This window comes from Ischnura elegans, chromosome 1 (assembly GCF_921293095.1).
Source record: "Ischnura elegans chromosome 1, ioIscEleg1.1, whole genome shotgun sequence".
Classification (NCBI taxonomy): Eukaryota; Metazoa; Arthropoda; class Insecta; order Odonata; family Coenagrionidae; genus Ischnura; species Ischnura elegans.
This window is the reverse complement of record NC_060246.1, coordinates 138,414,789-138,428,244: the sequence shown is the minus strand read 5'-3', so window position 1 is coordinate 138,428,244 and position 13,456 is coordinate 138,414,789. Positions and strand designations below refer to the sequence as shown.

The window sequence follows — 13,456 nt, the reverse complement described above, 5'->3', positions numbered from 1 at the left end:
CATTCAAATTTATAGTTGTCTGGGAGATTCATCTAGTGTATTAAAACAGAAAGCCATCTAGCCTAAGATGTCTTCTGCGGGAAAGTTTGTGATTCATTGCTTTCGTCACGCTTTCGTCTTTGTCGAGAGAAATTCGATCGAATAAAAGTGAAAATATAGAAGTGTGTGTACATTTTTTATTCAAATGCTATTGTTTGGGCCGCTATAATTTTTTAGGTTTAATGTTGGCTATTGCGTTTGGCCATTCACTGGCCTGGGGCTTCTTTACCGGAGGTGATGGTGCAGCTGGCCATGGATCTAAAGTTTGACCTCCGTTCCTCAATTTTTCAGTAAATCTTCTTGCCTTTGTAATTTGAAAGTTGTCAAGATATGCTCTTGCCTCCGGTAAAATGTTAACTGAGAATTTATAGAAGTATTAACTTATTAATATTTTCGATAAAAGTCTCTTTATTTTCGTATTGGAATGTAGTTTTTCGGAAGAATTCCTTGATTGCAAACTTGCCCCTGTTTTTTTATACTATACACCTCAAGATCCAAGTGGTTCAATGAGCATGTCTTCTAAATTCGTTTTAAATCACATTCGTTTCCCAAAACACTATTTTTGAATTAAATAGTGTTTAACAGAACATTGTGTATTTGGCGAATGTTAATTGCTCAGTTAGAGACGACTTCTCTTGCATCATAAATTTCTGTCCTGTACAGGCTCCGTTACAATCATTTTCTACTATTGCTTATGAAGTGGAAGAGCGGTTAGAGTAACGGTCATGTCTTTAGACGTCCAGACTTCAATCTCCACAAGATGCAGCTTTTTTAATAGGAAAATTGCTGAGGCCTCTGCTATGGGGAGGATATAGTGCCCTAAGAGTGCTGGCACCTCTTGCTAGTTCGATAGAACACCCCAACTCGTACTTGTATCTTATTTTATTCCTAATTTTCCTCATATGGATATCTTCCCCCCTCTCACTGTGTTCATTGGTCTGTTTCTTGACTACTTTTTCTCTAACGACCTTTGAATGATAGCATTTTCGAAGTGGGTTCTTTAGCATTTGACCTTGGCTTATTCTTTCCACTTTCTATGACTGTGAAAAATAATTAACAGGATTAAATATTATGAAAGGTTATACGAGTAATTCTCGTCGTTGCAAAATCGTCAATTTTTGACGTAGTCGTCAGTACTTTCAAGATTAGGTACTCGTTAAGATTTTTTTGGAATTATTTCGGTGGGATTTCGATTTCCAGAAACCATTGAAGTTCTTTCAGTCTACCTGGCATTCACTTCGTGCGAATATTGGGGAGTTGCGTGCTGTATTCTGCTATCTAGTTCGCAGAATGCTGTCGGGGGAGGTCACGTGGACCTTCGAAATCGCGTTATGTACCGTAGCAGATGAATCCATACGATGCTGAAATTCTTAGCGAGGTCATTGGTCATTCCAACTGCCGCCTCCTTTATTCCCCCTATCCCTAGTGTGTGAACATAGCTCAAACGAGCTTGAGGGTGTGGTTTTCAGTATCTGTCACTCTAACATAAAAAAGTTGAGCCTGCGTTATATTATCAAACTTTTTTGCGGCGTCAGTGGTTTACTTCGTTAATTTCATCTATTCGTCGTCTGCAAGCTTGCTCATCGACTTTATCAGTACATTTATTTATGCTGGTTTTATTGTTTGCCTTCTCAGAAAGTCCACTTTTAATGATCATAAAATACGCGAGGATATTTGAATATTCCCTCTGTACGCATATAGTATATTTTTTCTTTATGAGAGAAGTATTCTAATCTCAAGTTCCACGCTCGAAAATGGGGAGCTCTGACAGACAACATTAGTTGTGGAATTGATATTACGTTTTAATAAAACTATCAGTACCTACAGTAAGGATCGAAAATCTCCCTCAGTACCTATGCTGTTCCTACTAATTTTATGGCAAATATGTCTACTAGTTGTAAAATCTTACGCGAAAATGGTGCCACATGGCAGTATTTAATCTGTTTTTAGTTCATTTAAGTCGTACTTTGTGGTATGCCGAGTTCTTTTCGCTAATTATGTTCAACTGATTATTTGTGATGAATATATTTGGAAGAAATATATCACAAGGTCCTCGTTGAGGAAATGCCAGACTAAACATTACCCTAGTTACTATCTTTGTTACAATCGATTTTGATCGTAGAAAACTTACTCTTTTGCCAACTTTCAATCTCCTTCGTGCTGAAATTGTAATTGAGCTCGTGGGAATACAAATTTAATTCGTAAATGTGGCGAAAATTGTTGTGGAATTTCATTAGTCATGTTATGACTTTATTATATTACAAGTGTTGCATATTTTTTCTAGTTTCGTAGTACTATACTCTTCCTGGGCTGTAAAATATTTTTAATAGAGGTATTGCTAATTGTATGAACTAGGTATGTTAAATGAAGTCAGTTTGTCTGTTTGTAATCGAAAATGTTCCCTCGTATTTTTCTTGGGTTGTTATCAATCTATCGTGAGTGTAATGTCCTTTTGTTTGATGCTGACGTATTCCGAAGTTATATCAAGCACATCTCACTGGTACAAAATACAAGTGAGATATGCCTGTTCTTCTTACAGGTTGTTTTTCTCCTTCGGACGGAAAATATTTTAGATACTTTCTCTTACCTTTGCTGATAATGACCTTCCTCCTCGAAAAGTTCCCATCTATTTTTATTCGAAAGCTGTTTTCCACATTTTCCAGTACATTTAGTTTTTAAGAAATCGTCGTTTTGCTTTTCTGTCCCTAATGTCGGTAGTCGTGAGTGTATGATTTCTCGTCACACATGAAGAGCTCATCACTTGCTGAGTTACATGTAGTGCATTCGAGTTGGTAGTTGTTCTTTGCATTGAGTATTTGATTGGGTTGACGGGACTCAATCGTAAACCATGGGTTTTATTTCATAAGTTTTTTTTTTGGTGATGCGATTTTTCGCTGCCTCATCTGTGCGCTCAGGCGTGAGACTACTTCGCTTTCCTGTAATTTTCTGACTGCTTGATTTTTCTAGTATGTAATCGAAGTTTCTCCTTTGTGCTTTCTTAAGGGTGAAATGAGTATTAAGATTCAGCCATGCGCAAATAATTTATCTCTGAATATGATTCGTTTTGGAGTTAGTTGAATCGTACATTTTCATGACAGTAATTGATTAAAATAAGTACTTATTTTTTTACATCAAGCTTTCGATTTTTCTTGTTTAATCTGGTATTATTTTCCTGCGTTTTGCTGATTTCACGTTAACTTCTATCTTGTTTTTTTTAATCAAAGAATTGAGTTATATGGCATTTCTACCCTTTTTTATTGCGTTGCCCCAAATAAGTTTCCTTTATTGCCTGTAGTATCTTCACTGTAATGCTCGGAAAACGTATACATTCCGTCTTCCCACTGTGAATGCGCAAATAATTTGCTGCGGCTAATCCATCGAAGGTCATTTCTATAAATTTGATAAAAATTTTATCAATCTTCAGCAATCTGTGTATTTCTCTTATTTGACTCGAGTCGAAGGCGTTTTTGTCTGAAATGCGAGCGTGCTAATGGTTTCGTACCCTGGTCGGCTCTAATTTTCCGTGAAAAAGTTTAACGTTTCTTTCATTTATGAACCGTGAAGTAACGTTCTGCTCTATTTTTTTAGAGCCTTATTTTTTCCCAGAAATATTTAAAATAATTGTAAAATCCTCGATATTTGTTTGCTGCATATTTTTCTCATCTGTGGCGGTAAATAACTCATGGAGGATGTATTTCATTTTATACAGTTATTGCCCACTTTCTCCCCCTCTTTTCAAATAACTACACTTCGTGTCACCCCTTTTTATATTCCACTAACTGGTACAGGTTAGAGACTAACGGACCGCAGCCATCAAAGGCGACAATTCATGGCTGTGAATGCCAATGCAGTCAAGCGCTTCAAAGAAGCTCGATGTTACTTAGACGTCGGGTAGACTACTAATGTCGAAACGGGTAGATGTTGTGAAATCGATGAGCAAGTGTATCCAGCCCCTGGGTATTATTTACCGTTGTTTAGTAATTGCCACGTCAGGAAGCGTGCCGATTTATGTTGTTTTGTGGTTCATGGAGCATGTATTTATGTTTTTGCGACACTCAATTTCTTTTGTAAGCGGTCTTGGCTGTATGCATTTTAAGGACTTATTCTACTTTTCTGGCAATTTTAATATTTTTCCCTTGCCAAATGTAAAATAAAACATTTATTCTGCTTAAAAAAATAAAACAATTCTCTTCCTCGATTATCGTATCCAGCCTTTTCCACGATAATTGTGGAAAAGTGCCATTACGTTTTATTTTAATATGTCGAACTTCCACTCGATCACGCCTGAATTTGCTGAATGTATTCTGATTTCTATGTGCTAAGAATCATATTTTGGTTTTCCGGCTCTCTGGCACGAAGTGCTATTTGAGATTTCATATTTTAGCCTACTGCCATTTGGTACTACTTCTTGGGAGTTTTGTTCTCATTTCAGAAAAGTTGCTTGTTATATTGTTTGTCTAGGCAGGAAATAGACAATCGTAGACAAGAGGCATCAATTTTGGCTGACAAACGTATATAGTAAATTTGTCCATAGTAGTTACGAAAGAATGGCATTTTGATCATATTTTTGACCAAGTTTTTCCTCCGTATAGCATGTATTTTCTGCTCCATGTTCTGAATAATTTTGCTTGCAATCTGATCAAGGAATCATAATCGCAACGTACGAGCCATGTAGACGTAGACCGTCGTGACAATCTCATGTCATAGCGATACATTGTGCGTAATGGACTACTTCTACGTATTCAAGGTTTTTTATATCCATTTCTATTCTTGTTTATTAGGTCATTTTAATAAGGCTTGTTAAATTTCTCGTCATTATTATTTCATTTTAATATGGCTTTCACTGAGACGATTGTGTTGACCTGCTTATGGTTATTGTAACCATACTTAGTCAAAAATTCGTTGAGTTATGACTGTTCCCGAAGACAGAAGTACCTACGGTTTATCCTTTTCCTGTCAACATGGGGGTGCTGCTCGGAGAACACTCTAATCTTCCGCTGTTGTCAGCAGCAATCAGAAGTGTTTACGTTTGCTTCTTTTTGCACTCCAAGGTCGTGATGGAGAACTTTTAAGAAAACACCATCGTGTTGAGTGTCTTCCTAGTAAAGCTATAGAACCTTAGCTTTTGAATTAATTGGTTAATTATTAGTGGACTTCGTTTACTGCATTGGACGCATATCTTGGTAAAATATTCTGGCAATTTCGTGTTCCATCAAGTGCAACATTTTATTTCTCTTTTTAAGCATCATTTAATGTTCATACAAATTTAGTTCAATTTCCGTTACCACGATTGCCTTGATATTTAAGGTCCTTTTTATATTTAACCAGAAGACGGCAATTTATGATGGTATTCCGTGCTAAAATATCATGCCATATTTGGTAATTTCCTTAGAAAAAATGCGACAAATAATTCAATTTATACGGTAAATAATATCTTTGTATTGGAACTTGTTTCCTTATTTCCTCGTTGTTGTGGTATTACTGCCGGTAATACTGCACGAAATAGTCATTAAGCCAGCAGCATGAGGTATAAGTTGTTACAAACAATGCCGGATTGATTCTAAGGTTTTGTTTGGCTTTTCATGCTGTTTGTTCCGGTGTCAATGTAGCATTTTCGAATTTGCGAAGTAGCATTTCGGTGCAGAATTTTTTAAATTGCATCATTGTCTTCGGAGAAGTAGCGCCAGCGCTTTTTATTTGAGTAGCGTTACGTTTGCGGTTATGTCGGTGTCTCCCGCGGAAAGCGAGTAGTCTCCGTGATGGTTCTGGGAATCGAATTGTGGACTGGCGACGAGCATGCGCGGTGCCACGGTTCTTCTGGAGGAAAAGTTGATGGAAAGGGAGCGATGGGGCTGGAGGGTAGGGGGAGGAAGTGGTGGCGGCGCAGGGAGGTGCCCGCGGCCGGCGGAGAGGGAGGGGGGTCACGGCCCACCCCCTCCCTCCACCCCCCACCAAAGTCTTTCCCCTTTTCCCATGAGAAGCCTATATAAAGAACGTCAGTATACACGCGGCTGCTCTGCGCCGACGAGGCTGTCGCGGCCCCCCAAAGTCGTCGATACTGCACTCAGTGACACATATATATATCCAACCCCGTCTTTTCCTCGCTTACCCTTTAGATACGTGTGCGTCCATCTATCTTCCTCATCGGATCCATTTGTGTCGGTTTCGTGTGAGGTTTAAGAAGTGAACTCGTGAGAGGACGGTGCTGCTAGAGAGACTCACAAATTCTCCTACCGGCTGACCCTCTGCATCAGTCGCCGAAATTCCTTGTCGACTCCTCGAAAGCTTCCCGCATTGTAGCACCCAGGAAGTGTACCAATAGCTGAGAACGTTTAAAGGCACTGCTCACAAGTCCACACATCTAAACACAATGTCTTCGACTTTCTACGCTGCGTTCAGGCATGTTGAGCTGGACAACATCGGCTACGGGAAGAAGAGGTAATTAAAAATTAATCCTAGCGGTGGCTTAATTTCTTCCTAGGTGATCAGCCCCCGAAGGAGGAAGTTGCTATGTTTATGCTACTGAAGCAGTATTTCTATGTTTTACGCGTTAAATAAGTGTACCGTTTAATAGGAATAACCATATCGCAAGGGTCATGTAACAAGAGGCACCCTTGCTGTTGATTGATCCACGGGCGGCGGTATTGATGAATGGGCCCCCTGCATCACGTAGGTGGGATCCTCCGGTCATTATATTCTCCCCCAGGGCGTTGCATTTCCACTCAGGTGGTCAGCTGAGACCTGGTGTTCATCATTATATGGCTAACTTGGGGCTGTGGATTTGATGGATCATCTGCGGTGGAAAGATTTAAAGGTCTGTTCTGCCGCAGTATGAGTGTAGGCGGGACTGTGCAGGGTGCATCCATTTATATATTTTAGAATCGGTTTAAAAATGCCTGTTGAAACAGTTTCTTCTAAAGAATATCCAAGTATGAGAATTATTCCACGTAATTTCGTATTATCAAGTGTTCTGTAGTGCGATATAAGATGTCTAATTTGAACTCTCATTCGCTTTAAAGTTAAGTTAAATGCTTTAATCGTGGTATATTTATGCTCACAGTCATCACGTAAGTATGAATAAGTATTTCTTACGAAGAGGATATCTTAGGAATGGGGAATGGTTATTTTTGCTCGAAAAAATGGCAAATAGGTGTGCTGAAACGGTGCTTTGTCAAATGATAATCTCTTATGTTTTTGAGCATTATGTTTCGAAATTCGTACGATGGCGTAAATTGTGATACAAATGTTGCCAAAATTCAGCCTCTTATGTTTACCCATGTATTTCTATATTTCTCCCGATTTAATTTCATTCAATTTTTTAGTTACTGTAATTTTTGCTGTGGCTAATGATGATGTTCCTCTGTTATATATCATGTAGATTAATTTGCTCAGTTTACATTAGAGAGCTGGCAATCAATAAAAGAGCCAAGGCTGAATCTTGGTTTGGGTGATGTTTAAGCTTGGAATTGATATTATTATAATCATGTAGACAGAGAAGTTCTCGAATATACAGAATATTTTTTTTCTTTTTTACACATCTTTTAAATTTCTGTGGAGCTTGGCGTTGAGATGTCAGTTTAGCTTTAAGAATGGATTATTTGAAGTTAATGAGGGATATTTTAAAGGCTATGGGAAATAATGGATGAATTTTTATTTTGATATGCGTATCCAAAATTCATGCCAATATCCAAGTGCAGTAACCGCAAAAGAGAGTAAGTTTTCCCGGCTAATTATAGTAATGAATATGTTCAGGTTCTCGGGTTCGACCCCAGGTTAGGATTTTCAAGAAAGTTTCGTGGAGTTACTCGTTAACGTCCCCACGGCGTAGACAATCTTGCCAATGCTAGAGACGGCAAAGAAGTGAGAAAGAAAGCCGAAAAATATGCATGGACGTTTCTTGGTAAAACGTGTGATATTTTCCCATTTCAACTAGGTTATTACTGTTTTCTGTGTTTGTTCTTAAATGCTTTCTGTTTACAACAAATCCATCGATATCCGTGTGCGTCTGGAACCTTAAATGGACTTTGAGCTATGTACTTGTCCTCGATTTGTTCTTTTCCCTCATCTGCATTGCTGTTTTTTTTCTGGAAGAAGCCATATCGTATCTTCCTTCCCATTGTTATCAACCTCTGAGCGACGTTCGGTATTTCCTGTTTTCTGTACTTCCTGTTCTCTCGGCTCGTGCATTTAAAAGGCTGGGACTTTAAAAACTACGTCGTTCATGTTCAACAGAATCGATGTTGTCATGCTTATTCCGCTTTAATCTCGAGTTCTGTTTGATATTTACCCTAGACGTTCTTCTATTTTTAGTGTGAAGAAATTGTTCTTACTATTGTTTTAATTTATTTCAGTACTAAAATCTCCGAAAATTTGAGATGATCATCATGTAACTATTGGGATTTGCCTTTGTGTTGATGATATGAATGGAGCCCCTGTTAAATTCGAGTTTTTAACCTCGATTTCTTTATAATTTATGGAACTGAAATTCCTAGAGGAAGCGGATCGCGTAGTCAACAAGTTGGCCCTTTTACGGAAGGATGTTACCCGGTAAAATATTTAAAGTGTTACACAAGCGTTCGGTATCAGTCGAGGAAAGCCCTCCAGAAAGCTCGAATCTCGTCTAGCTTTGTTTTGATTCCTGATCTTTATCTAGGAGGTCAGAGTCTCCATGAACCGGTTCTGAATTATTCCGAGAACGTCTGTCAAAAGTTATGGGTCAACGTTTTGTTTGTGTGTGTGCGTAGAGAAAGATGGAGAGAGAGGAAGAAAAAAATGTGTGAATAGCTATTCGGATAGAATGCGAGCCCATCCTCAAATTAGATGTTGTAGAATAAGTTGTCGGTGATCACTGGGCTCGCCCGATCCGCCTCCCCGGCTCGTCATTATCTTACTCCGTTTCCTTTGTTCTCTCGCCTCCCCCGCCCCCCGCTGTATCCAAGGCGTGGCGGCCACTCTGCATCCAGCCCCTCGTGAATCCGCCTCCTCCTCCTCCCTTAGACTTACCTACGCCGTCATTCAGGCGAACCAGCCGGGAACGGGCAGGATTTCTGGGTCGCTGCACTGGCTTCTCCCCGCTTGTCTGCCCGTGCCACCGCCTACCTTGCGGGCACTCTCCTCATCTGCCGTGCCTCCTCCCCCGCCTCCCCACTCCCTCCTTGGCCGGGGGGAACGCCCTCTCCCACATCCTCCTCCACCTCCCTTCCGCATCAAGTGTGCTCAGCTTCACCCTTGGCGAGAGCGCATCCATGTTCCACAGACGTTCCATTCTTGTCGGCCCTCATGCGATTAGCCCTCCCATACCCCAGCAAGGGGTTCCCCCGCTCCGTCACCTGTTCTCCCTGGCTGTACTTTTTGGGGAATTTTGGAAAGTGCTATTTCAGGCACCCCGACGGTTTTAAGCCTTTAATGCCGTCCCCTTCCCCTCTCGGTGTTAATCCTGTGATGATCGTTCGTCCTGGAGGAAACCCTACACCGCCTTAGGTTATCAGGCTCCTATGACCGTGGATGGTCTGGTCCTTCCACGCATACTCTACGATGTGCCCTTCTTGATATAGTTCGATGCGACGCCCGGGAAGAAGGTAGAAGGCATCAGTTTGACCAAGAGCACCGTAAGCGTTGGATGTGCAGACTTGAGAAGGGGTGGGGGGGGGGGGGTCACCGACGTTGGAAAGCTAGCTTCGGTTTTATTTATGGAATGGACGGTTGTTGGGTTGTAATTTTGACTATCTGCCACGCCACTAGCTTCGTTGGCTTCTTCTCGCCCCTCGATAGCTTTGCCGAAATTGGAAGTCTTTGTGGGGAGTGCTGAGCCCCTTTGATCGTGCATCATTGCGGTCGTAGCCCGTGCAATGCGCGTCAGAAGTCGGTTCTTTTGTCTTTAGGCCTTATTGCAGGGAAGAGAGTGGGGGTTGAAAAGGGGAGTGCACGTGAATACCCCTGGGATTGTTCCCCCTTCCCGTTAAAGGAAAATAATATGAAGACATACAATAGGAGTAAGCTGAGAAGGACTCACTTTGAGCGAGCTTCCCATCTGGCGTTGTTTTTTCGTCTCATTGGTGGCAGACCAGACGGAAAGTTGTCCAAGTTGTGCAAATCCGCTTTGCCTTTGCCTTCGTGTGCTGATCGCGTTTCCGGTTTAGGGTGTACTTAACATTATCTTCATCGAAAATAGCCTCTTGTTTTTCTTATTGGATGAATACACTTGCTAAAAGGATTACTGTGGAGTATGGAACTGGAATGAATTTTATGAAGTGTTTTTAATCACTTATTTAAGGGTGACAAGGGTTTATTTGCGATGATTTTTGTCAGTCATAATCACATTCATGTTGAAATAATTATAGCATTTTTCCGCCAATGAAAGGTTTAAAGGAAATTCCTCTCCCCTCTTCTCACTGATTTATGGATGAAATTTAAAAAAATCCTTTGTTAGATATTGCAATAAAAATACTATGGCCTAAGTTTCGGTGCAATTTCATTAGTTTCGATGCTGAGTGAATGGGATACCAAACTTCTTAATATAGATCATCGCAAAGACCTTTCAAATTTTCATTTTGTGATTAACTGCTCCTGTTTCTCAAACCTCCAAACGGTCCAAGTTTTGCAAATCCGCTTTGCCTTGATATGCTGATCGCTTTTCCGGTTGAGGGTATACTTATTAGTATCTTCTAAAATCGCCTCTTATTTTTCTTGATGGATGAATACACTTGCTGAAAGGGTTGATGTGTAGTATGGAATTGGCGTAACTCTTCCCTATCTAGCCTGTATGTTAAAAATTGATTAGAATTATTAATAGTCAACAATCTGTGTTTAACGTATTACTTACACGTCAGATTTTTTGTAGCTTCTTTAGAATCTCCTTTTCGTTAACTCTTTAAATCATGTTAATCACCTGGTTTGCCCTTGTTTATTTACCGATAAAATTATTACAGTTTAATGAATAATCCGTCAGCTTATTGTCATGCACTTCAATTATCCATGTTGTCATCTAGTTAAAGTAGAATGCCGCGGAATTCGTATTGAAATCTCCAAATTCCGTTGAAATAATGGTTTCGTATTGAGACCCGTGGGCCGTACCTTAAACGGCAGTTGCTCCTGATACCTCTGTCCGGAGAAAAGGGCATATTTCTAGCCCCTTAGTTGGCAGGTTATCTCCGGAAGGCGTTCTGGAAATCGTGCGTCGTTCTGTTTCCAGAAATAGTAAATTATCAAACTCCGCCATCTTTCTGTTACTTGGCCATTCCATCGGATCAATGAGCCGATATTTAAAAAGCAATTACGACCGTTGCTTGCTTGGATGCTATTCTGTCTGAGATTTGTGCAATTTTAATTGCCGGTATCCCATTTCATATTTGAATAAGGAAGGGGAGAATGGCTAGCTCGAGGCTGAGGTTGGAGCCGAAAATCAATGGGCTGTGTAGCCCTCTCGAAGGGGACGGGAGAGTTCAATAGCCTCTCTCCTCTTCACGGGAACGTCCCCCATGAAGTGAGTCCCGTATTCACGGGAGTCATGGATTATAATGTTGTTCCGGTTGCTCGATCAATTATTTTATGTTTTATGCGATGGTGTGGGCTCGCAGGTGCGTTTCATGGTCATAATTGTGTCTTTCTCTCATGAGGATATGCTGGCCGTTTATCCAATTTCTGTTCTTTCATTGAATAACCGTCAGGCGAATATTTTATCTAAATACTAAATTTTTATTGCATCAAACTCTTAATTTTAATGCATTCAACCATGGTAAAGTAGGAGTTATCTCGAGATTACTGAATTTGAATTAATCGCAAAGAAGGGCTTGCAAAAAAATGTACCAATTTATTACAAAATAACATATATAATACTATATTAGCTCCAATTTATTGGCAAAAATTAATTTGAAAGAAAATAGGTTTATCATATTTCTTCTTGATTACATGGTTATATTAAAATATCATAATCCTGGGTGCATTTCTTCCTTATATATTGGTTATATATTTCGTCTCTGGTCCCTATTTTATCGAGAAGCATGCCCATCAATATTGCATATTCAAGGATAAGCATGCTACGCATTCCGTTTTTGTGCTGCGGAAGAAATGTATTTTCCTCTTTTTTCCGAATTTCCCTACGCTTCGGAACGGATGATGTACATCGGAACAATGCAAAGTTATGTCTCCTCCAATTTTTTTTCTAAGTTTCGAAGTTGTAAAGGATTGCGCCCTTTCAGATTTTGCCGAACCCCTTTCTATAGTTAAAATCCTTCGGCGCCCTTTAGAATTTTTAAATTACTGTCCGGGAACTGCAAACTCAGTCGAACGTATTCGTTCTTCACCCTCAATATCTAGTTAGCACATCTTTTCGAGTATTGTTCTTTGCCTTACCTCAATTCTTGCATATCAACTTACTAGTCATAATGCGTTTGTCAACCCCCTTTTTGTCGACTCATCTGTCTCAGAGGCTTTCCCGGAAGTGCTCGCCTCACGAACATCTAATCGTCTACCGCGGGAACCACATCTTGTGAAATATCTCTGAATTACATAGTTGTTGTTGCAAATATTACGTCATTAGTTTTCGCTGGAAGGCATTTGTCGGGGTTTTCCCTTTCATTGATTGGTATGTTTAATATTTGGTATCCATGGTCTTTCGTGTGCGGCGTTCGCATAAGTAAGCAGGGTGCTGTCTGTGCTCTGACATCTCAACCTTATAGAGTTATATTTTTTAATTAACAAACAGACTTGGGAAAGCGGATATTATGGCAATAAATCCAGTCACTTGATGTGGGGTGCGTATTCGGGACTTTGTTTTTCAGGGGGGATTTTTCCGAGCCATTCACTAATTTTCAGGGTGCTTCGGGGTGTGCCTATTATACGCAAACGCAACATTAAGAATTGTATATTGGTCGGATGGAATGTAAACTTGTTTTGGAAATTTACGTTAACAAATACCATTTTTCTTTTGTCTCTGGCCATCGCCATCCCACTTACTCCTTCCCCTCAATCAGCTACCGATGTCAGCAGAATGCTGAAAATTTTCCCCACTTCTAGCCCTTAAGCCTTTCTAAATGCGAAGCGGCTAACTCTTGATCGCAAATGCCCTTCATAATTCACTGCAATCCCCTCAAGTTACATACGGTACTAATCCGGGTCGAGTGAGATATTTTCTAGCTAGGAGGCCTTTTATCTCATAATCACGTTTTTTTCGGCATTAGTTTTCTATCGCCGTGCGCCAAGTCGTGACCGCCACAGCATCTTACTGCCGATCATGTCGTACGTGTCATTTGATCCGGTCCGTGCGAATGCATCCTACACTCATGGTAAGATCTAAATGAAAGCGGCTTACGGGTTACGAAAAGACTTCGAGTAGACGCGGATAGCGGCCTCCGCTGCTGCGGGGCTCACGGCCGTAGAATATAGAGACGTTACTGTGACACTGGAGAACACTAACCGT

The 13,456-nt window shown here is 40.4% G+C and overlaps 1 protein-coding gene across 6 annotated transcripts in view; it reads left to right on the top strand.

The window, feature by feature from the left end:
* Window positions 1-13,456, top strand: part of LOC124170782 (microtubule-associated protein Jupiter-like) — a 48,299-nt gene that overhangs the window by 22,062 nt on the left and 12,781 nt on the right. The window contains exon 1 of one of the 6 annotated variants that reach the window (XM_046549767.1): window positions 6,046-6,477. The exons of the other annotated variants lie outside the window; for them this stretch is intronic. Coding sequence (XP_046405723.1) covers window positions 6,410-6,477 — 68 coding nt within the window. The 5' untranslated portion in view covers window positions 6,046-6,409. Of the gene's footprint in view, window positions 1-6,045; window positions 6,478-13,456 lie in introns of those variants that run through there. 6 annotated transcript variants of the gene reach the window in all.